Below are 22,218 nucleotides of genomic sequence, written 5' to 3' on the forward strand. Positions count from 1 at the left end.
TTTCAACTAAATCGCCTGGGATAATATAACCCGAACAATAGGATAATCCAGTAAGTATGGTTTGAATAGGTCATCACGATATGCAAACTCGACTATTATGTCAAAGTAGGAGCTACATTCGGGCTGTACTATCTTTTATATATGTCACTGTTACACAGAATGCCACTCATTTGTCAAATCAGACACATATTATGCATTATACACGTAAGTGTATGTGCCGGTTATGTTTCTTCATTTACTGCTTTCACAACTATTATGAAACACTCATGACTTCATAAACAGAAATACTGCGCTGCGTTATCGCCTAGACATAAACAAACGAAAAATGACAATAAACAAAACCAGTAGTTCATAATTAATTAACAGTAATTAAGGATTATTGTCAGAATGGGGATTTGTGGAGATTGTAGTAATTTTTAATAGTTGAATTAATGAGTTGGTCTAAGTTAGACCACCATTGAAAACCTGGAAGCACTGATAATAATCATATGCTCACTAATGACTAGCTTCAAGATGGATTTCCAGGAGTTCTAGTGAGAAGCCGTAACTAGTGGAGTCCGATTCGTGTCGGGCAAAAACTGTTATCCACTTCAGACAATGGATGAAGGGTTGTGCAAGATCATCAATCGACCGAAGTTAGACATCAACACCGTTAGATGCCAGCTCAGTGGTCTAGAAGCTAAACTTCCGCGCGCAAAACATATGGTCCCGGGTTCGAGTCTCACATGCAGGATCGTAGCTGCGCAGTGTTGAGGAGTCCCATACTAGAACGAAACAGCCATCCAGTGCTTCCAAGTTTTCAGTAGTGGTCTAGCTGAGATTGACTTATCCAGTCCGACCGAAGCTCACGATAAAGAGAAATATAAAATTAGAATAATGCAAATGATTAAATAATTTTATACAACAGAACTATAAACAATAACCATCCATCAAAATAATCCGATAAGTTTCATTAACGATAATGTAAATTGTTTACATCAATAATTAAAATGTTAAAATTATCAGTTGTATATTGTCGATTTTTTATTTATTTATTTAAACACATAAACATTGGTACAAGGAGGCACCAAGCAGATATGCGCCACATAAATCATCCGATTTGTGTGAGGGCTAGGATACTGCCTGGGTACCCAAACCAAAACAGGTGGTTTTTTAGGGGGCCACACCCGGAGCCTTCGACCTAAAGGTCCGATCCACAGGGCAGTAGAACAACGTCAGCAGATGCAGTTCCATTGTAGCCGGTGACCAACGATTGGTTCATACACCAGTTATTCCTTCAGGATCCTGGAACCCATGTTCACCATTGATTTGGAATCAGGGTTTTCCAACTTCCCTAGGTGGACTCTCCGTGTCCACCAAGCCCGCTTAAAACGCCAGATATTCACTTTTCGTCCTCTCAATTTCGTAAACAATACCCACGCCGCGAGAAGGCAGTAAGTCTATTTAATTTCATAAATTATTTACACATTTAATATGAATATAATCATGATTAAATAATCTAGAATGTGGTATAGTATGGTGTTTATATGAACTAATGATTCATTTGTACTTGGTGACTGTTTGATTTCGAATTCTAAATACAATACGTTCGTTCGTGATTAGCTAGTTCTTCTAGGTCTAAATTGTGTTATTTCTGGGATTCTTAGTTTGTATAATAATTCAAATACTTATAATCATCACATATACTAGAGACATAACTGATAGGGTGGATATAGATGAATCTTTCATTTCGGAGGAAAGAAAACCCCTGTAGACTATGTCTATACGCCTTAAATACTTTAATTGAGGTAGAATATGTATACAATATACGTATATAATATGTAAGATGACTTTAAAACAAAAACTGGTAAGAATCCCTACTTGACAGAGATTGCATATTACTTGAAATCATATTCAAAATAAGTACAGCTATGGAGAAACAAATAGAAACAGGGTATAGAATGCATGAAATAATATGAAAATTAGTAGCACTAAAGGTTTGTGGAGACTACTGAATGCTATTGACATCACGGATCTACTTAAGCTAGACATCTGTTGAAAACCAGAAAGCACTGAATAGCTGTTTCATCCTAGTATGAGATTCCTCCGAAGCTCACATCCATGACCCCATAGAGGATCGAACACATGACCTCTGATCTTGTGGCCAACATCTGACCTCTAGACCAACACGCCGAGATCCACTGATGTACAAGTGGTCTGGAAGTTGAGCGTCCCCTCGCGAAGCCGGTTCTGAGTTCAATCCCTAGTTTCAGGATCATGGATGCACATGTCTGAGAAGCCCGACTCTAGGACGAAACGGCTTCCCAATGATTGCCTTAGGTTTGTTCGCAATCTTAACAAAATTCAACAATCTTCACAACCTTAATATTGATGCCTATTTATATTTCACTACCAACTCATGCCTAGTCAATTCATTAATGCGTTGGATGATTGCCGACCTATTAATGCTACTACTGTGTACTGCCCGACTTTCAATCTATTCAGTTTAAAGGGTTTTGTGAAAGCTAGAGAGTAATGGAAAGTCATTTTGTTCAATTATAGGACTCCTCAACAATCCTTTCTATGCTTTAGATAATCTTCGATAGAAGTACTGAAATGTTTGCATACTCTTAGCAATACATGATGCTATAATGATGATTTACCAATAGACAATCTCAATATTTGAGTCTCTATTAAATAAAAAAACGTACGTACATGCGCAGATATGTTAGGTGGTTGGAGGTAGCCAGGAGAAAACCGTGATTAAACCTGGCTTCTTGGGAGATGGTAATCATCAAGAAAACGTACCTGCAGCCTTGAAGGGATTGACGTTCACTGGTGGATTCGAAATAAGAGTGATTAATCAACATAAATATCACAATTCTACAACACAGGTCAATCACCTCCTGAATAGCTCAGTGGTAATGTCCCAAACTGTAAAAAATGAATAACGCAAGTTCAAATCCACCAGAGAAAACCAGTTCCATGAGATCGCAAACACTCATTGTTGACGAGTATCAACTAACATGAAACAGAGGTTTACTGTTTCCTGATAAATACCTCTAACCACCTTACATCTCATCAACATTGTGCTCGCGATATTGTATGATCTAAGTTGTTGGTCACATAAGGATTTGATCAATAGAATTCGATTGTCATTTAGGATTAAACAAACATAATATTGGTCATTATACTTAGAGATAACAAAAAGAGTCCTAATCAATGTATTTAATTAATTATTTATTATAATTATCGATTATCACTTACCGGCAAATTCACAGAAATGATTCCCAATATCAAATGCTGCATGATTAAATCCACAATATTCAAAATCAATAAAGTGGACTGATTCTTTTTTATGACAAGTAAAGAAAAGGTAAACACACACAAAGAGAGAGAGAGAAATAGAAATGTTAAACAACCTTCTATCTATAACATTTTAATGTAAGAAAAAACAACATTATTCTTATGAAAAAGCAAGAATGGATAAGGTTTTATTTAAATATGAATCCAGGAGGTATTTCCTGGAGTTCTAATGAGAAGCAGTGAACAGTGAAGCTCAACCGGGTCTGTTGTGATAGTGACTCACTGAAAACAATAATGGACGGTGGTGCAATTTCGTGCATTGATTGAAGTTAGACATTAACACCGTAGGCTGGCGGCTCAGTGGTCTAGAGGTTAAACGTTCGCGTGCGAGACCGATAGGTCCTGGGTCGGGATCTCGCGAGGCGGGACCGTGGGTGCCCGCTGCTGAGGAATACCACACCAAAACAAAACGGTCGTCCAGTGCTTCCAGGCTTTCCATGGTGGTCTAGCTTCAATTGATTCATGATCGCAACTATTGAAATATGTATTTGCCTATTTATATGCTCTTGTGAAGTACGCTACTACATGGTTACATAATGTCTACTCATTCCACACGCATATCTCAACACTACGCTTTATGGTTATCTAAGAATAAAGGAAAATTAGTCATCAGCTTATGAGTTAAAGAAGATAGAGAGAATGAATGCAACTACGCCACTGTGACTGATTTGTACTATGTTGCCAAAAGTTTTAAACCATTGATAAATGCTATTGTGAAGGCAACAATGCGGAAGTCTGAAAATACCGACATGTTTCAGATAAACAATCAATGAGTTTATAATGTGATACAATGTCTTTAACATCCCGGCCCTAGCTTGTTGCCAACTTAATCATATGTCAGCTAGAACTTTACGTCTAGATAGAAGAGGTCAGAGAATAAGAGATGACAAATGTGATTATTGAACTGGGACTTAACAAATATACGGAACATCCTGGTGGTTCTTCGACTAAAGCATGAACAAATTTTAGATTCATTGGTTTCATATGATCTTTACGTAACACTGTTTGTCAGTAATCGACTGATACATTACATGAGAATGAGTTGTTTGATTGTGTCCGAACAATTCATTACATTCGGTAGTAATACCATGTAAGTTTTGTTGAACTTCAGTGGTGTTTTAGGGTGCAGCAATAGTAATCTAACCAATGCCACAATATTGAAACACCAGTTTCGGTGACCCGACTAAGTGCTACGAATCCTATCCAAACAGCTTCCCCCATCAGGCATTATTTTCCTAGGCCGGTTTACCATATAGATTACACCTCGTGGAGGAACATAGGCCGACCACCAGTACTCTCCATCCAACCTAGCATTTAGTCAATTGCAAATGCATTTCAGTCCTACAAGATGTAAGTTGCGGCCCAGATATCTCAGTGGCAACGTCTCTGACTGTGAGGCTGGGTAACACGAGATTGAACCCGTCTGGGAGCATCAGTCCCCTCAAGATTACAAGCACAACTTGCTGACGAGTGTCAAATAGCACGGAACCTAGGTCCAGGGCTTCCTTTCGATTATTTATAACCAGCACCTTACACCTCAATATAGTGACCGTGATGTCGAGTCACCTAGACTAGTGACCACATTGCAACTTGGTCAGTGGAATTCGATCTGTGCTAAAAAGAGACCTGACACAAATGAAATTGGTCACGACTCAGTGATCAATCAATTGTAAATGACGTGAATTTCGTAGCCATCTTACTAACTGAAATTCATCTTTCAAATAGCATTACCGTTCATCCCATTATTGACTATACTTCGCTTCCTTTTTCTATTTCTACTGGTTAGCGTTTTTAGCAAGTTAGTTTTCTACGGGATGGGGTCGTTAACACTATGCCCGACCCTTCTCCTTTATCCTGGTTTGGGACCGGGAGTAGCCCCAGGGGGTTCCAGGTGGTGTTTGATTTCTACTAAGGAAATCATAAGATTACTAAAATTTTGTTAATAATGCTAAAACCTTACTAGAGACAATAACCGTGAATTCCTTTTTTCTAACACCACTTGGAGAACTACAGCCAGCATCAAAGAAGCACAGGCATTTATAAACAGTTGTCTGCGCAACATACGCCAGATCCATCAGAAACAACCTACTGTGAAAAAGGACAAGCCAACTTCCAGATGAAGAGGAAATTGTGAAAAGATTCTGGAAGTGAATAGAACACACATGGTGGAAATCACCAAACTGAATCAGGAAGCAAGACTAAACATGGAATCATCAAGCATGGAGGAAAAGAGATAGACCGAAGAACACGTTATGTCGGGCATTGGAGACAGACATCGAAACAATGAACAGTACTTGGCGAGGACTGGAAATGAGAACCCGTTACAGAGTTGGAATCCTTATTAGTGGCCTGTACTTCATGAGAGGTAACAGGCGTAAGCAAGTAAATAAAACACACTAATCCAAAAAAATCTCTCCACTTCAATGATGACGACGTTCAGCGTTAAATATGACTAGTAATGCTACTACTAAAATGCAACAAAAAAGGGGTATTTCAACTTACTTTCATCCGGAGGCATGACAATATTTCCAGCTAATAAGTCATTATGACATAGGACAACTGGGGAAATGGGATTTTTAAGTAATTTCTCTAAATATGCCACTTCATTCAAGAGGACTGTTTTTGAAGGAAATTCATTTTTAAGTCTAAAACAAGAAAAATAATTTCTTTATTACGATTTAATCATATGGTTCCCATATTGACGGTATCTTAATGATGAAAGCATTCCGTATGCTGTAGGTCCCAAGCATGCTCGATCTTCATTTTGGAAAACCGTGTTAGTACTAATTATCAACATGCAAACGATGTGTAATTCAATCCCGAGTAGTTTAGTCTGGCTCTTGGTAGATAAGTTACATTTGGTCAGGCATTTTAGATATATTAATGTATGCATTTTGAATCATAACTGAATGAAATACAGTAGAGAATTAATACACCTTCTATCTCCAACTTCTAATATGATGATAGGTTAGAAGAAGCTCGAAGACCAATAAGCGTTAAGGTTTTGGCTGTTTTTGGTGTTTTGTTCTCTGAGCTGGATGGTTTTGGCTGCTGTTCATTGATCGATGTGTCAGTTATTAAATAAAAGGTCACTGATCCTACTATCAATATAAACAGACTAATCAATAGTTGAACCAGATAATACAACTGCTGCCGTAATAACGGCTAAACCACATTGGACCTAATACAATCCAGGTCTCTATTCCTCCATTCTTTGTTGCATTGTATTCATTCATCTGTTTACGTAATTGTTATCTTTTACGATTTTATTCAGTTCCGATGTACACTTTCTATGATACACCGAACCCACTATGGAATTGAGAGGAGTGACATAAATAAGAATGGTTAATTCCCAAATCGAACTGCAATGTACAGAAATTGTAGTTATATTGGTATATACGATTGTCTTTCTGATTCAGACAGGAACATGTAGGCTGAGACTTTGAGAAAGTCCCTGATTGACTCACTACAATAAAGTAACTCGTTTATAATGTCTCGCCAATCACTTAGCCTCGAAATGATATGCGATCACGGATACATGATATGCATATACTTGCCCATTCTATCAGTGCCATATAAGTGAATAATTACACTGGATAATCAAGTTCCACAGGTTGTTAAATACTAACTGAATCAATGACGTTCTATAAAGTTAAAACAATAGTTGGCGTACTTAATATAAAACGGTTGAAAGCAACCGTCAGGAAGTCCAGATGGATCTCTGTTTCGTACTGGTCGTAACTTACCCATAAACAGCATCTGGATGGAAGTAATGATTCTTGCAGGATTTGGGTACGTGTCATTGTATCACAGTTAGAGGTGTTCGCATTAGTTATCATGGCAAGCATAGTTAATTAGATAAACTATAATTTAAACTCTTTTTATAGGGGAGAACCGGTAACATGTCATAGATTTCAGTAAAGTAGATTATGAAGGCTTCGAATGTTTGGATTACACTGATCAATACTAGTGCTAAAACTCATCATTGTTATGTAGTAGGTTACCCTGATTCTTAGTGGCCGAGAGATTTTATCTAACCAACTGATTGGATACATAATGACTATGAAAAAAATAGAATGGCAACTAGACACAGGAACCAAAAAAATAATCGAACCTTCTCTATTAAGCCGTTTTTAAGTAGATGTTGATATGTTGAGCAAGAATTAAGCTTCATGGTGATTGAAATGGCGAGTATAAACATGTAAAATATATATGCTCATATGTCATTTTTAATGCAAACACCAGGTGCGGAATTGTAAATGAGGCACGCAATTGAGGGAAGTCGACTTTGCACTTAATCAAGGTGTCTACGATTTATATACATTATAATTCTTCGCATTGATTTCATTCTTGTTAGTAAACCATTGAAAGTGTACATCAAAATTGAATGGGATCGCAATACACAATATACATAGTCAGGTCTTAATTTACTGATATTTGAATAGGATCTACGAATTCTATATCTCGTAATCCATTGTCTGTTAATTGAGTTATACTTATGGTTATTTTTATTTTTAATATTTTATGCATCAAAGCAAGTTATTACATTATCAGAGTTTGACCAAAGACCTTGGATCTCAGGCGCAAATGCTTTACCTCTAGACTACTGGCCGGCCATCCAATAGTGTTAAAAACTAACTTTAATCAATTCATGTGATTGCTAGTGAAAAGCTTCAAGGTGTGATTTCTGGAGTTTTAGAGAAAATCTGTGATAAATGGAGTTGTCCACCATATGCAATTGATAAAGATTGCAAAACTAAACTGACTGATTGAAGCTAGACAATAACACCGTCGGATGACGACTCAGAGGTTTAGAGGTTAGGAGTTCGCTTCCCAAGTCGAAGGTGTTCGGTCCGATTCCTAGATGTGTATCAAGAAAATGCACTGCTAAGGAATCCCATATCAGGACAAAACAGCTGTCTAGTGCTCTCAGATTTTCATTAGTGTTCCAATTGACATCAGTTCGTAGTTTAAGATAATGAAAATTCTACAATCTCCACAATCTCCCTGTACAAGTCATATAAAACTAGCCCATGTAGCGCAAATAATAAAATCATAATCCATAGTAATAACAATCAAAAGACAGTTGTAATGATAAAAGAAAAGTTGATACCTTTCAAATTTTTGTTTATCATTATTATAGCCAGTTGGTAATTTTTCAATCCATTTTCGTATTGTTGGAAAAAGTACAGGTTTTGTATAAAGTTTTGATGAATCATTTACTTCACTAGGGAATAAACGTAGCATAGTTTCTCGAGTTGGTAAACTATGCAATCTAGCCACTTGTTCAATTATCAATCTTGATTTATGGAAATAAATAAATAAATAAAGAAATAAGATTCGGATAAAAAAGAAGCAAAAATTGTATAATCAGAAAGGGGTTTTGTGGATATTATAGTAATTTAATGGTTGAATTCATGAATCAATTGAAGCTAGACCACCATGGAAAACCTGGAAGCAGTGGATGGCCATTTCGTCCTAGTATGGGACTCCTAGGTGGCAGTGCGCATCCACGATCCTGTCTCGCAAGATTCGAACCCAGGACTTATCAGTCTCGTGGATTGGTTGAAGTTAGACATTATCATCGTTGGATACTGGCCGGCTCAGTGGTCTAATGGTTAAGCGCTCGCGCGCGAGACCGATAGGTCTTTGGTTAGAATCTAGCGAGGTAGGATCGTGAATGAGCACTGAGGAGTCCCATACTAGGGCGAAACGCCCGTCTACTGCTTCCAGGCTTTCAAAAGTGATCTAGCTTTAATTGACTCATGAATTCAACCACTACAAATTGGGTAGATAAATTTACATTGGAACATATTACGATAAAATAAAATCAATATATTAGAAACCAAAGTGTCTGATAAGTCTTATAGCTGAAAGCTTGATTCGATTTCCCAGCCGCTTCTAATAACCCAAGGTAAACTCTACATGGTAACGTGGACACAAGAGAAAAGGCGTGAATTGCGTATGGAACGATTTACTTCAACGTTAGTTTATATACAGAAAAAAACGAGGGTATTTATAGTATCACAGAAAGGTCTTGGGCTACTGGAACGATGCTAAATATAGTTGCAGCATGGGCAAATATCTGATCGGATGTTTCTGAGATTGAATTCAGCGCTGACGGGATAAAATGTTTTTCAGCGTTTTCTGGGCCCCTATGGACGTTTCCGAGGAATATTTCGGATCTGCTTAAGTGTGTCAAATACGTTCAATGATAACAAAACCAAGTGAAGGCGAAGTATAAAAAGCTTTAAAGCTTCCATTAATTACATCGCAATCGTGAACAGATCTAAGTTAGACTACCATTGAAAACCTGGAAGCACTGGACGGTCGTTTCGTCCTAGTGTGGAACTCCTCACTGGAGTCCACTCATTACCGATCGCGCACGTGGGACTCGAACCAACTAATTTTTAGGTCACGTGCAAACACGTGACCTCTAAACCACTGAGCTGGTATCCAACGGCGTTAATGTTTAACTTCGACCAATCCACAACATTGCTCGATCATCTTTGATTGTCTTCATTAATTAGCTGGTGTCATAGAAAAGTTGATATGAACTAAACGCCTCGCGTAATACTTTTAGGGAAAACGAATACCCTGGGGAGATTATTACCAAATAAATGATCATGAAAATTAGGACAGAATCAGTACGAACAGTAAATACCTTCCTGATCGTTAAGAACAGGTGTAGACAAGACGGTAAACATCTCAATACCAGTCCATCTAGTGAAAACTGGTCCTAATCCCAGTATGAATCAACCACTCTTAATAATTTATCGAGTTAGCAGTTTTCTGCTAAAATGAGTCAGACTCAAAGTCCTCCCAACGGTAGAAGCAATGGCAATTAGGATTTGAAAAACCAAGCAATTTGTGCACAAGAAGTACGTTCAACTGCTTAACTTAATTAGACCAACCTCAAGGCCAATATATCAATAGTAATCTTAACTAAAGGATGACCTGATTTGACGAATGTACATACAACCTTTCCCTTTTGCATTATAAGCAGAGATGGAAGGTGGCTAGCAGTGGAATCCAGAATGCGAGTTTCGTCCCATTTTGTGACTCATCAGCTGGACGTACCCGGATCCTATAGTTGATGATCACTATGAGACTTGAACCGAGTACTGTTCACTTCAAATGCCATCACGTTATTCCCTTAGATACTGAGTCCAGGTAGCCACTGACTTGTGCAATGGGGTGAAATTTCAATCCGTTTTGTATTGGTTGTTTGAATCTTTCCATTGATGTTTAGAATTGTAATTGATCAGTTATACCTCAAAATCATTTTTAGCCAAATACTATTGTTCCAACATTTTTATTAAGTTTCCAAATACATGAATGATTAAGTTACCATTCACAATCCACTTTATTCTTTCTTAATGAACTCGTATTACTTCATACATAGTATGGTTTTCAATCAAACATTCAATCTGATTTATTTAAACAGTGAAATAACCACAAAGTTTGCAAAACCGAAATGAATTCATCTCTATTTCATGGCTTCTCATAAACTGTAAACAGTTTAAAAGTACTTCATTTTATTTGAACACATAAATAATGGTACAAAACTAGCACCAAATACATATGCGCCACATAAATCATGCGATTTATGTGAGGGCTGGGATACTTCCCGGATGCCCAAACCAAAGCAGTTGGTTTTGGTAGGGGGCCATACCCGGAGACTTTAACCTAAAGATCTGATCCACGAGGCAGTGGAACAACGTTAGGAGATGTAGTCCCATGGTTGCCGGTGTCCAACGATTGGTTCATACGCCATTTGTCCCCTCAAGATACTGGAGCCCATGTGGACCATCGGTTTGGAATCTAGGTTTTCCAACTTCCCTAGGTGGACTCTCCGTGTCCAGCAACCCGCTTAAAGCGCCGGACATTCGCTTTCATCCTTTCAATTTTGTAAACAACAAACTCGCCACGAGAAGGCAGTGAGTAGGACTTCACTGGTAGTGGTTGTATGCACGTGGCCATATGAGAGCATCCTCGACAGTACCAAGGCATTAATATACTTTAATCAATGAAGTTGACATGAATATTTTCAAAGTGGAAGGAAAAATTATTAGATTGAGAACATGATACAAAATACATAATTAAACAACGTTAAGACTGATGTATACTTTCTGTTTAAAATATTGACAATAATAATATAGAATGAATAATTTGGTACTATAGTTACCAATAATCAAATTTCAGAAGAAGAAAAAGGGGATTACGTAATTGTAATGAGAATGATAATAAATGATTGCCCAGCTAATGAATATGTTTAGAATTCATATCCAATTAATGCAAGAGCATCAATTACTTCCGATTGAACTTGTATGTACAGAAAGATAAATCTTTTTCTGTCATGATGAATAAAATTTTAACTAAATGACCTCTTTTCAACATTTTGTTTATTGCATAATCATGCGATGCTCAATACAAATTTCAATACAGTTCTACTATATAGGGAAGAAACTTAAAGAACTACAAAAGCCATCATCCAGAAGTTACAAGTGTCTATTAATAGCTGTCTACGCAAAATACTTCGGATAGTTTAGCCAGACACTATCAACAAAAACCTACTGTGTGAGAGAATAAACCGGATTCCATTGGAAGAAGAAATCACGAAGAAGTGCTGAAAGTGGATAAGACACACATTGATGAAAGTACCCAACTGAGTCACAAAGCGAGCCCTCACTTGGAATGCTCAAGACCAAAGAACACATTATGTAGAGAAATGGAGACAGATATGAGAAGAATGAACTGGATAGAACTAGAAAGGAAGGTCTATGAAAAATTGGGTTGGAGAATGCTGGCCGGTGGCCTATGCTCCATTGGGAGTATCAGGCGTATGTAAGTCATGTATTAATTAAAGTTTTAATTATTTAAAATAATGATACAACCATTTATCGCTATTCTCATTACAACTGAATGATATTAAATTTGAATCCTAGTAACTAGAATATCAATTCCTCTATTCTGTATTATTATTATTTTCACTATAGAAATACAAATCAATCTTGACGATATTGAATCGTATATTTTGTATCTTGTTCTCTATCTTATGATATTATGATTGCATGTTTCAAACTTCATTGACTAAAGTATCTTAAACCTTTATTGATAATTACATTATTTAATAGTTGAATTCATGAGTTAATTAAAACAAGACCACCGTGGAAAACCTGGAAGCACTGGACGGCCGTTTCGTCCTATTGTGGGACTCCTCAGTGGTAGTGCGCATCCACGATTCCGCCTAGCGAAATTTGAACCCAGGACCTATAAGTCTCGTGCGCGAACACAACCTCTAGACGACTGAGCCGGCCGGTATCCAACGATGTTAATGTCTAACTCCAACCAATCCAAGAAATTGCGCCACCGTCCACCATTATCTTCAGTGAGTTACTATCTCACAACAGACCCGATTGAACTTCACTGGCTTTCCATGGTGGTCTAGCTTTAATTGACTTATGAATTCAACTACTAAATTATATTATTATTTATCTCTCATACTATTTTATGTATATTTATTGTGATGATTAATTGCACAATTTCATTTAACGTATAAACTATATTCAAGTTATTAAGACCGCATAATAGTCATTGCAACATTAACAAACTCAATCCCCGTACGCTACTATAATTTTAAACGATGTATCTGCCTTAAACTATGTCAGTCTTTTGGATCATTCGTTTAAATATAAAACTGTGTAAAAGCATATGAGAATTTATGGAACAAACTATTCCTCATTCATTAATTTGCATTTTTTAAATCTGTAATCCTTGAAGACCTAACCACAATGTTTTGGTTGGAAAGTTTATTCAATATGTATTAGTATATGCAATAAAAATAAGTGATATCCTATCGATGAAGGGACAGTCCCCGACGAGCTCAAGGAAGCTCAGAAAGAGCTGAAGACATTCCATCCAATCATCGTCTGGGAGAACAATCCAGAATGTCGACGTGTAGCTTCTCTATTGGAAAAGTGCTGAATACCACTGCATGCGGATTGAATGATGATTTCATTTTTACCAGAAAACTATAAACATTCAAGTGTTTTGTACCATATTTGACACAGGTTGGAATATAATTCCTTACCATTCACCTCCTGTATTTTAACTTGTGACTTGAACGGTTCAAGTGTTCTGGTGTTCAAGTGGTACGTGGTATAGCTAAAATTGTCCCTTGGCGGCCTGCTTGAATATCTGGGCTACCTGTTCCTCCGATCTAGATATTTCATCAAGTTATCTGTTTTGTTGTTTGTTTTAGCACATCATTATGTCTAATGTGCGCACAATTTATTCAGGCGCGTTTATGAAAAGTTAACAACCTTTCGCTATACGTGATACAAAAAGGTACAATCAGCGACATCATGGTGGCTGGCAATATGCATTGAAACGAATGAACATCAATCAAATGTGGATTACCGAACTCCTAACATCTAACCGGTCATCATTCAAAATTTATCGCCACAATAGATCATGGAATAAGAAAAGTAAACTTGTTGAAATACTTTATGCTGAGAATTCTATGTTGTACCAAAAATATAATGTTGAATAAAGCTTCTAATAATAATTAAAAAAAAAATAAAACAGTAACAAACTTCAACTGTTATGTTTCCTGTCAGGAAATTCGTTTAGTGTACACAGAAACAAGTCAATATTTGTTTAGAAAGAAAAATTAATAAGGGTTGATCAACAAACAAAGAATCAAAACAACCCAACTATACACAATAGAAGTCTTGAGTGTTGTTAGAGGTATGAGAGCGGTCATCACTTCCCGGTTGCCCACACCGTGGAAGGGTTCTTCTGGAGGTACATGAAAAGGAAATTGGATCAGAGGTGGTCTTAGTGACCTGAGAGCGTGACCGCAGTGCCCAAGGGACAACTGCTTAAGGTCGGTCACACACAACCTTTTTATGGGTAATTTTCGTGTTATCTCCGTACTTGTTGAGACCTTACCGCCGGAGACGGATATCCGTGGGATAAGGCGAGATGTGCATTTTAGGGTCGACCTTTTCTAACCCCACCTCTCCTTGTGGGAAGGCAGCATCGCTATTATGCTGGTTGTCTGAAGGAAACACCTTACTGCTGTCACACCTTCGTACAGTACGACTTCGACTTCGGACCTTGGGTTTGTTGCTTTTAGTCTTACCACTCTTCAACCGACCTGTCTGACATGGTAGGACCTTGAGGGACGGTTGCTCCAGCCAGTATAGCTCGGTTGCGTCATCACGATAGGCAAGCCCGACCACCACATCGAGGTAGCAACAACGGTCGGGACACAATAGAAGTGGTAGCTTTTCATATAAAAAATTTAAATACATCAATTCTGTGACTGTTCGATTCGTTGTACAAAAAAAACTTGGTTACCAAATTATAAATATAAGTGGAATATATTAAGATTAAGTACAGTGTCAATGACATTAAATAATAAACAGAGGTGGTTAAGCAAATTCTATTGAAACAGTAAATACACCATCTAGGTTCTAACATGTAAATAGGTCAAAATTAAGGTCAATACAAAAAGTTATGACGTGATTTGAACTATTGACTTTTAAGTAGTCTGTACCATATTTTATTGATATTATAATCTAATGATTGTATATATCCTTCTGACTTGAAAGTGTAGTACATAATCGATAAGCAAATATTAATTAAGTGTTCTTAAGACAGTACGGATATATTTCTTCTATATTGATCTACTACAAACCTAACATTATTGACGAGTACTAACAAACAGCGTAGAATTTCGACTAGAGACTTCTGGAAATGCATATTAGAGCGCATACACATACCCTTTCTCACACACACATACACGCAATATTGACATGTAATTCTTCTGTGAAACTATTGGATTTATTACAAAATTTGTTCAATTGATTTCGACCATTAAGAAAGATTTCAGTGATAAGACTAACTCTTCTATGACATGAATGATACACTTCATTAAAATTTTAAAAAAACAGTATGGTTAAGACAATGTTCACTAATGTACTATTTATTTAGTGTATTTGACACGGTATAAGTTAACCTATATTGATATAATTTTAATAATTGAGATTATGAGTCAATTGAAGCTATACCACCATGGAAAACCTGGAAGCACGCAAAGGTCGTTTCGTTTTATTGTAGGACTCCTCCTCAGCGGTGCGCATCCACGATCTCGCATAAAAAGATTCAAACCCAGGACCTATCAGTCTCGCGCCAGGCGCTTAACCAACTAGACCACTGGGCCGGCATCCAACTGTGTTCATGTCTAACTTGAACTAATCCACAAAATTGAGCGACACATCCACCATTGTCATCAGTGAGTTATTATCTCACAACAGACCCGGTTGAACTCCACTGGTCACTGCTTCTCACTGGAACTCCAGGAAATACCTCTTGAAGCCAGTCACTAATGAGCATATGTTGATTAATATCAGAAGGGGTTTTTGTGGATATTATAGCTTCAATTGACTCATGATCTCAACTATTAAAATTATTATAATATCCACAAAAACCCCTTCTGTACTGATATAGTCAATAATGTTTCATGTATTTATGCAGTTTCTTCCAGAGTTACCATAATCATGGGTTGTTATTATTATTATTTATCAACTCTTATAAGAGAGTTCTGTCAGAGTGTGGTCAACTGACACGTCCGACACATAGATGCAACAATCAATTCCTAATACACCTACTTGATGACTATCAATATGTGGCATGCATACTTGGGCTAGCATACACTAGGACTTAACTCTACTTTCATTATAATTGACTGATTGATTGATATCATCCTTTCAGTCGACTAATTTCAGAAATCGTCTTATAAAGGTATATCAAAGTGACTCTTTTTTAGGAAATCCATTATTTCCCCCCCAAATGTGGATATGATCAGTTAATAATTGAGGTTCTGGATTATGTAACTACTGAGTTACCTTTTAAACCCAGTGTCCTAAACTTAAAACCTGAATCAATCATTCACAAGGATACGTTTTTTTTAAAAAATGCTATAAATCTTATGCCATTTTATTGCTTGTTTTAACGTTCTACGAGATGATTCACTGGAGAGACTGATCGAGTGAATTATATACTGCATACAACAACACATCGATTAATTCTACTGGATACTTGAATTCGATAGAAAGAAATGAAAACCATGGAGAGACAGACACACAGACACATTGTAAACCATGCACACAAAAAAATCTAGTAAAGAAAGTTGCCCTTTCCGCTCCCCCTCACACTTTACTGAGACAGAAAATCAATAAACATGAGAATATTTAGAAACACAAACGGGAAGTGGGGAAACAAATTATCGATCTGAAGTAATCTTGTTCAAGATATAGAAGAGGAAAACGAATAAATATATACTAGCTCTGTTATAATCCATTTTAAGCTTTATCATCCTGTTTAACTAGAAAATCAAAAGTAAGTCAAGTTACAGATAATGCATAAAACCTAAATAATAACATCAAAATATTAAAGAAAGTTAGTGAATGCCTGCAACAAAGTAGGGTTTACTGGTCTAAATTACGTTGTTTAGTGCTTCCACTGATCAATATATCATGACGGTTATTTACCGAAGACGTTTTCTTTCTGGAGTGTAGAATACAATTAGTATGACAAACAGGCTAGTAGTAATAACTTGATTATTACGTACAAAATGAATCATCAATTTGGCTCTCCAACAACATTGGCCAATCAATCATTTATAACGGAGCTACAGTCATTTTCTCCCTATCATCGTTATCTTCAATCTTAATATCTTATCTAATTATTTAGACAATTTTGTCAAGTTAATGTGTATAATTTCTTTATCCAGATGATAAGCTCTAAACCAAATAAAAATTCCTATATGATGTCCACGAAACAGGTTCTGTACAAAATAATTTCAATGATACATGACTTCACCCTGGGAACCAATGTCAAGTTGATGAAGCCAACATAAAATCTGGGAGAAGTCCCAATTAATCCAAATAATCACATCATAACCAGACGAAATTAACAATATGGACAGAATAGGAGTCGAGTCAAAAGCCGTGTTTACGAGTAAAAAAACCAAATAGAGAAAACGATTCGGAAAACGGAATAAATATGAAGAACAAAACTGAATTTACAGACGGACTATTATTGGATACAAAGATCACTTCCTTATATTTACCACGCCTGAACCAATCACCAGGATGAGACTTAAACGATTTACATTTATAAAATAGGTCTTTGAAAGGGTCATAAACTATAACGATTTTACAAAGTGTATACGAAGGCCACCTTATTTTTAGTGTAAAATATCAGGGCTGTAGTTAAACTATAGTTGTTGAGTTCTCTGGGCTAGATGGTTTAATGGCGCAATTTTAATTATCTTTATTAACATTCAGTCAGTCAGTTAAAACGTAGGACAAGGCACATATATCCATCACTCCAAGTTACCATACCTCATTAGCACAAAAACATGAACACCGGATTCATAAAAGTAGTTAATTCAGAGGTGGTAATATGTAAAAGAAAGATTACATATAAAGATATAGTACAGAAAGAAAGAATTAGTTGGTAGAAAGAAAGATATGAAGCAATTTTAATCTCATAGTTTAAGGGAAAACAGAGAGTGTATACACCGACGCCATTTCGATCATTTCCGAGACATGTCACCAAGAGTCTCCAAACATTGGTTACGATAGTCACGCGGACCCCAACCAACTAGTCTGTATCTACCAACATGGCTCAGACCAGAAGTTAGTGACTTCAAGCACTGATGCCACGTTTTGGTTTGTCCGCCCCTAACCTTCTTCCAACCACTTCCAACACTAGACAGCATTGTGCGTCGTTGTAAGCGGTGTTCAGGCGTACGCAACATGTGACTCAACCATTTCAGTCGATGAAGATCTACAGTGTCATCAACTGACTTACCATCATTCTACAATACCCTGTGTCTTACCTCACTAGTACTTACCCAGTGATCCCAGCAGACGCCAGCAATACTTCTAAGACATCTGTGGTCGAATACTAGTAGCTTACTAATACTTCCAACAGCACTCAAGACCACTGTATTAGTTTCTGAACATTATCAGCAGTTAATTAACCTAGAACTAAGCTAAAAGATAGAATCATAGTTGAGAAGTTTCCAATAGTATATTCTAGGAAACAATTTATACACAGATTTTATATACTAAGAATATTCAGTTTCCAGACATATGAGTCATCGACAATTTGGTAGTTATCTATGACAGAGATTGTATTATAGAATATTTAGGAATATATCTATTCTATACTAACGAGTAAATGTTATTAGTGGTAGGAGTATATGTTTCCCTGTTCCCATTAAAGATACATCTTAATTACAGGTTAATGAATCTAATCTATAATATTTGTATATTTTAAAAACACAAATCAATAAAAAATATGCTAAGGTAAAGGATGACAATAGAGGAATTAGTTCTTCTAGTTTTGCTGAAACAAAAGTGCCTGTTCGTTGCTGTAAAGCGTTCCTGCATTGTAGCTAATTTCAGTACGCGATATAAACCTAATCCTAACTTCTTATCTTAACTCCTGATTTTAAATTTTTGACACGAACTCTGATGTCATACGGTTAATTTCAAAGTTGTTCCATGTTGTCCCTTATACTACAGTTTCATTAAAATTTTAAATTAACTCAGATTAACAACCCTCATCATCGATGAACAAGGAGGTTCAGATGCAGACGTGAAGGCGAGGATTGGCAAAGCAAAGGCCGCATTCCTACCATTGAAGAACATATGGAACTCAAAACAACTGTCAACCAACATCGAATTCGCAATCTTCAATACGAACGTCAAGACAGTTCTACTGAACGGAGCTGAAACTTGGAGAACTAGCACAACCATCATCAAGAAGGTATAGGTATCTATAAACAGTTGTCTACGCAAGATAGTCAACATCCATTGGTTGGATACCATCAGCAACAGCCTTTCCTGGGAGAGAACAATCCAGATTCTAGTTGCAGAGGAAATTAGGAAAAGACGATGGAAATGGATAGGAAATACATTACACAAATCATCAAGCTGCATCACGAGGCAAGCCATAACTTGGAATCCTGAAGCGGAGGGGAAAAGTGGAAGTCCAAAGAACACATTATGTTGAGAAATAGCAGATATGAAAAGGATGGACAACTGGAAGGAGCTAGAAAGGACTGCCCAGGACAGGGTTGGATAGAGAATGCTGGTGAGCCGCCTATGCTCCTTCACGAGGAGTAACAGGCGTAAGTCAGTAACAACCCTGTTGGCTTGTTAAACAACCGAAAAAGTGTACAATTTCATATTTAGATGCTTTTGTTACATAATAAATCTAAAATAAAGTCTATAGGCTATTTCATTTAAAAATAATACTTACCAAACAATAAACTTACTCGCTATACTTTGGCACTGAAAATTTATCCACACTTATAGTTGATCCTTTAATAAATGAATAAACTAAACCATTTTGAAAAACTGCATATAATTTTTGTTCACCACCAAGTTCATGTAACAAATGCATATGTTTTATTTCATCCCATCTATTAACAATAAAATCGGCTAATCTTGTACGAATTCTCATAAGAATAGTTTTAGGTTCATCTATTTTATTATCATGATCAAAACGTAGAACTATATTAGATAATCCTTCTTCTAATGGCTAAAAAAAAGAAAATCAATCATTATTATGGTTTATAATCGACATACTTTCATTTTTGTATATTCTTTTGACCAATTAGGGAAAACGGATTTCAATATTTTCCATATATTTTCTTGATCATTACCATCTAATATACGTATATCCAATATTGGGATACTATCTGGTACGAGAGGAATGACCGTCATCCTGTAATAATCCACTCAATAACAAATGGCTAATATACATAAATGTACATGGAAAGATTTAAATATTTAAATCGTTTGTCATACGATTTGAAGGTCAGATAAAATATGATTGGTTGTATACGATACCAACACTCGCTCTCTGATTGGGTGAGAATGATATGAGCTTCACAATGTACAAATTTATTTTCACGTGACCATGGATATAGCTTCCATATCATTGGTCAATTGGTTATGCTTTTTATTTATTTATTTTTTTAATTTTTACAGCGGATCGTATCATGTCTGTCTACCAGATAACGATTGAAAATATTTATCGAGTCAACTTTAGAGACCAATCAGATTTACGATTAAAGGTCTTGGATTTTTTGGCGCGAAATTCTTTATCCAAATAGCCATCTTGGCATTTTACCTGAGGTCAGTTCGTAATGAAAATCCTAAATCTAATCCTTATCCTTTACACAAGTTTAAAACCCTTTTTTAACCTTAATCAGTAGGTGGACATTGCTCACCATTGAAATTTAATACGGACTTGAGTCACTTAAAAGTTTGTCCAAAAAACTTTTCTCTTAATTTAATAGATAGAAAAAATAAGTTTAATGTAAATCCTTCTCATTGATCTGTCAGTGGTTATCTTAATCAATTGTGATTATAACAAAACGTACTTGAAAAGGTGGTTGGTGATCGGGAACTGTAATAAATACAATCCATACAGTATATTTATTTATTTGGACATATGAATATTGGTTCAAAGGAGCACCGAATACATATGCGCCACACAAGTCACTTGATTTATGTGTGGGCTGTGATACTGCTCGAGTGCCCAGGCGGAAACAGGTTGTCTTCTTAGGGGATCACACCTCAAGACTTCGACCTGAAGGTCTGATTCACAAGATAGTGGAGCAACGTCAGGAGATGCAGTCTCATGGTAGTCGGTGACTAACAATAGGTTCATACGTTATTTGTTCCCTCAGGATACTGGAGTCCATGTGCACCATTGGTTTGGACTCAGGATTTTCCGACTGCCCTAGGTGGATTCTCTGTGTCAACCAACCCGGTTAAAGCACCGGTCATTCGCTTTTTCTTCCTCCCAATTTCGTAAACAACACTCGTGATGCGTAAAGGCAGTGAGTAGGACTTCTCTGGTAGTGGTTGTATGCACGTGGCTATATGAGAGCATTTGGAGGGGGAGAGTTGACTCTCCCCACCATCGACCGTACGAGGGCATTTGGGGACAATCCATATAGATGACACAATGGAAATAATTATTTATCATAAATATTGAATATGCACAATTTTCACTAGATGAGTTAACCTATCGGGACTTACTATAGTGAACGAGAAAACAAGCTACGACAATTGAATGTATTTAAATACAAAATTATAGAACATCTTATTAAAATCTGAAAACCATACAGTAAATACTTCATTTGTAAACTGTCAATCAATCATCTCAGACTTCACTGTTCTTTCATTTCCACACTAATCATTGTTTGATCTCATTCGCTTTTCTTTGTTCTTCTTGCCTTTCTGCCACCAGGTATTTCACTTTCGATTGTTGATACATACTACTTATATCTGTCGATATCAGTAACACACACCACACTTGTACTATTTCTTTTTCCTTCAAGTTATTTATAGAACGTTAATTTCATATAGGATTCATTATTTTATAATTAATCGATTAGATGTTGCTAGGATTCTCTGGTTTGTTGCTGAGATCTAATAATAAAATTGGACACTTTATCTAGTAAACTGAGAAGCGTAGCAGTAATTTCAGGATGGGAATTTTGCTCAAGCTATTGCTTCCTGAATTATACATCTTATCATTCCCATCTTGGAATTGAACAAAAAGAGCTCTTTCTATTGTAGATACTACTATACATCACATAATAGTTGGCTTTAATGTATATCGCTCAGGAGATGCAATGGTTCTCTAATGGTCCTATAGGTAATAACGGCTGGCAAACATATAGCTGATTAATGTCCATGTTTAACTCACCAGGTCAGTATCCCAATTCGTGCGAAAAGTTACTAGTCGTTAGGAAAAAAAGTCAATAGG

At 36.6% G+C, this 22,218-nt stretch overlaps 1 protein-coding gene across 2 annotated transcripts in view; it reads right to left on the bottom strand.

The window, feature by feature from the left end:
• Window positions 1–20,322, bottom strand: part of ETNK2_1 (Ethanolamine kinase) — a 33,946-nt gene extending 13,624 nt beyond the window's left edge. For both annotated transcript variants that reach the window (XM_051217764.1, XM_051217763.1), the window contains exons 1-5: window positions 20,022–20,322; window positions 19,709–19,974; window positions 8,459–8,644; window positions 5,848–5,990; window positions 3,247–3,330 (exon numbers count right to left, since the gene is read on the bottom strand). In XM_051217764.1, coding sequence (XP_051064189.1) covers window positions 3,247–3,330; window positions 5,848–5,990; window positions 8,459–8,644; window positions 19,709–19,974; window positions 20,022–20,159 — 817 coding nt within the window. In that variant the 5' untranslated portion in view covers window positions 20,160–20,322. The remainder of the gene's footprint in view (window positions 1–3,246; window positions 3,331–5,847; window positions 5,991–8,458; window positions 8,645–19,708; window positions 19,975–20,021) is intronic.
• Between the last annotated feature and the right edge of the window lie 1,896 nt (window positions 20,323–22,218).

Source organism: Schistosoma haematobium, chromosome 7 (genome assembly GCF_000699445.3).
Source record: "Schistosoma haematobium chromosome 7, whole genome shotgun sequence".
Taxonomy (NCBI): domain Eukaryota; kingdom Metazoa; phylum Platyhelminthes; class Trematoda; order Strigeidida; family Schistosomatidae; genus Schistosoma; species Schistosoma haematobium.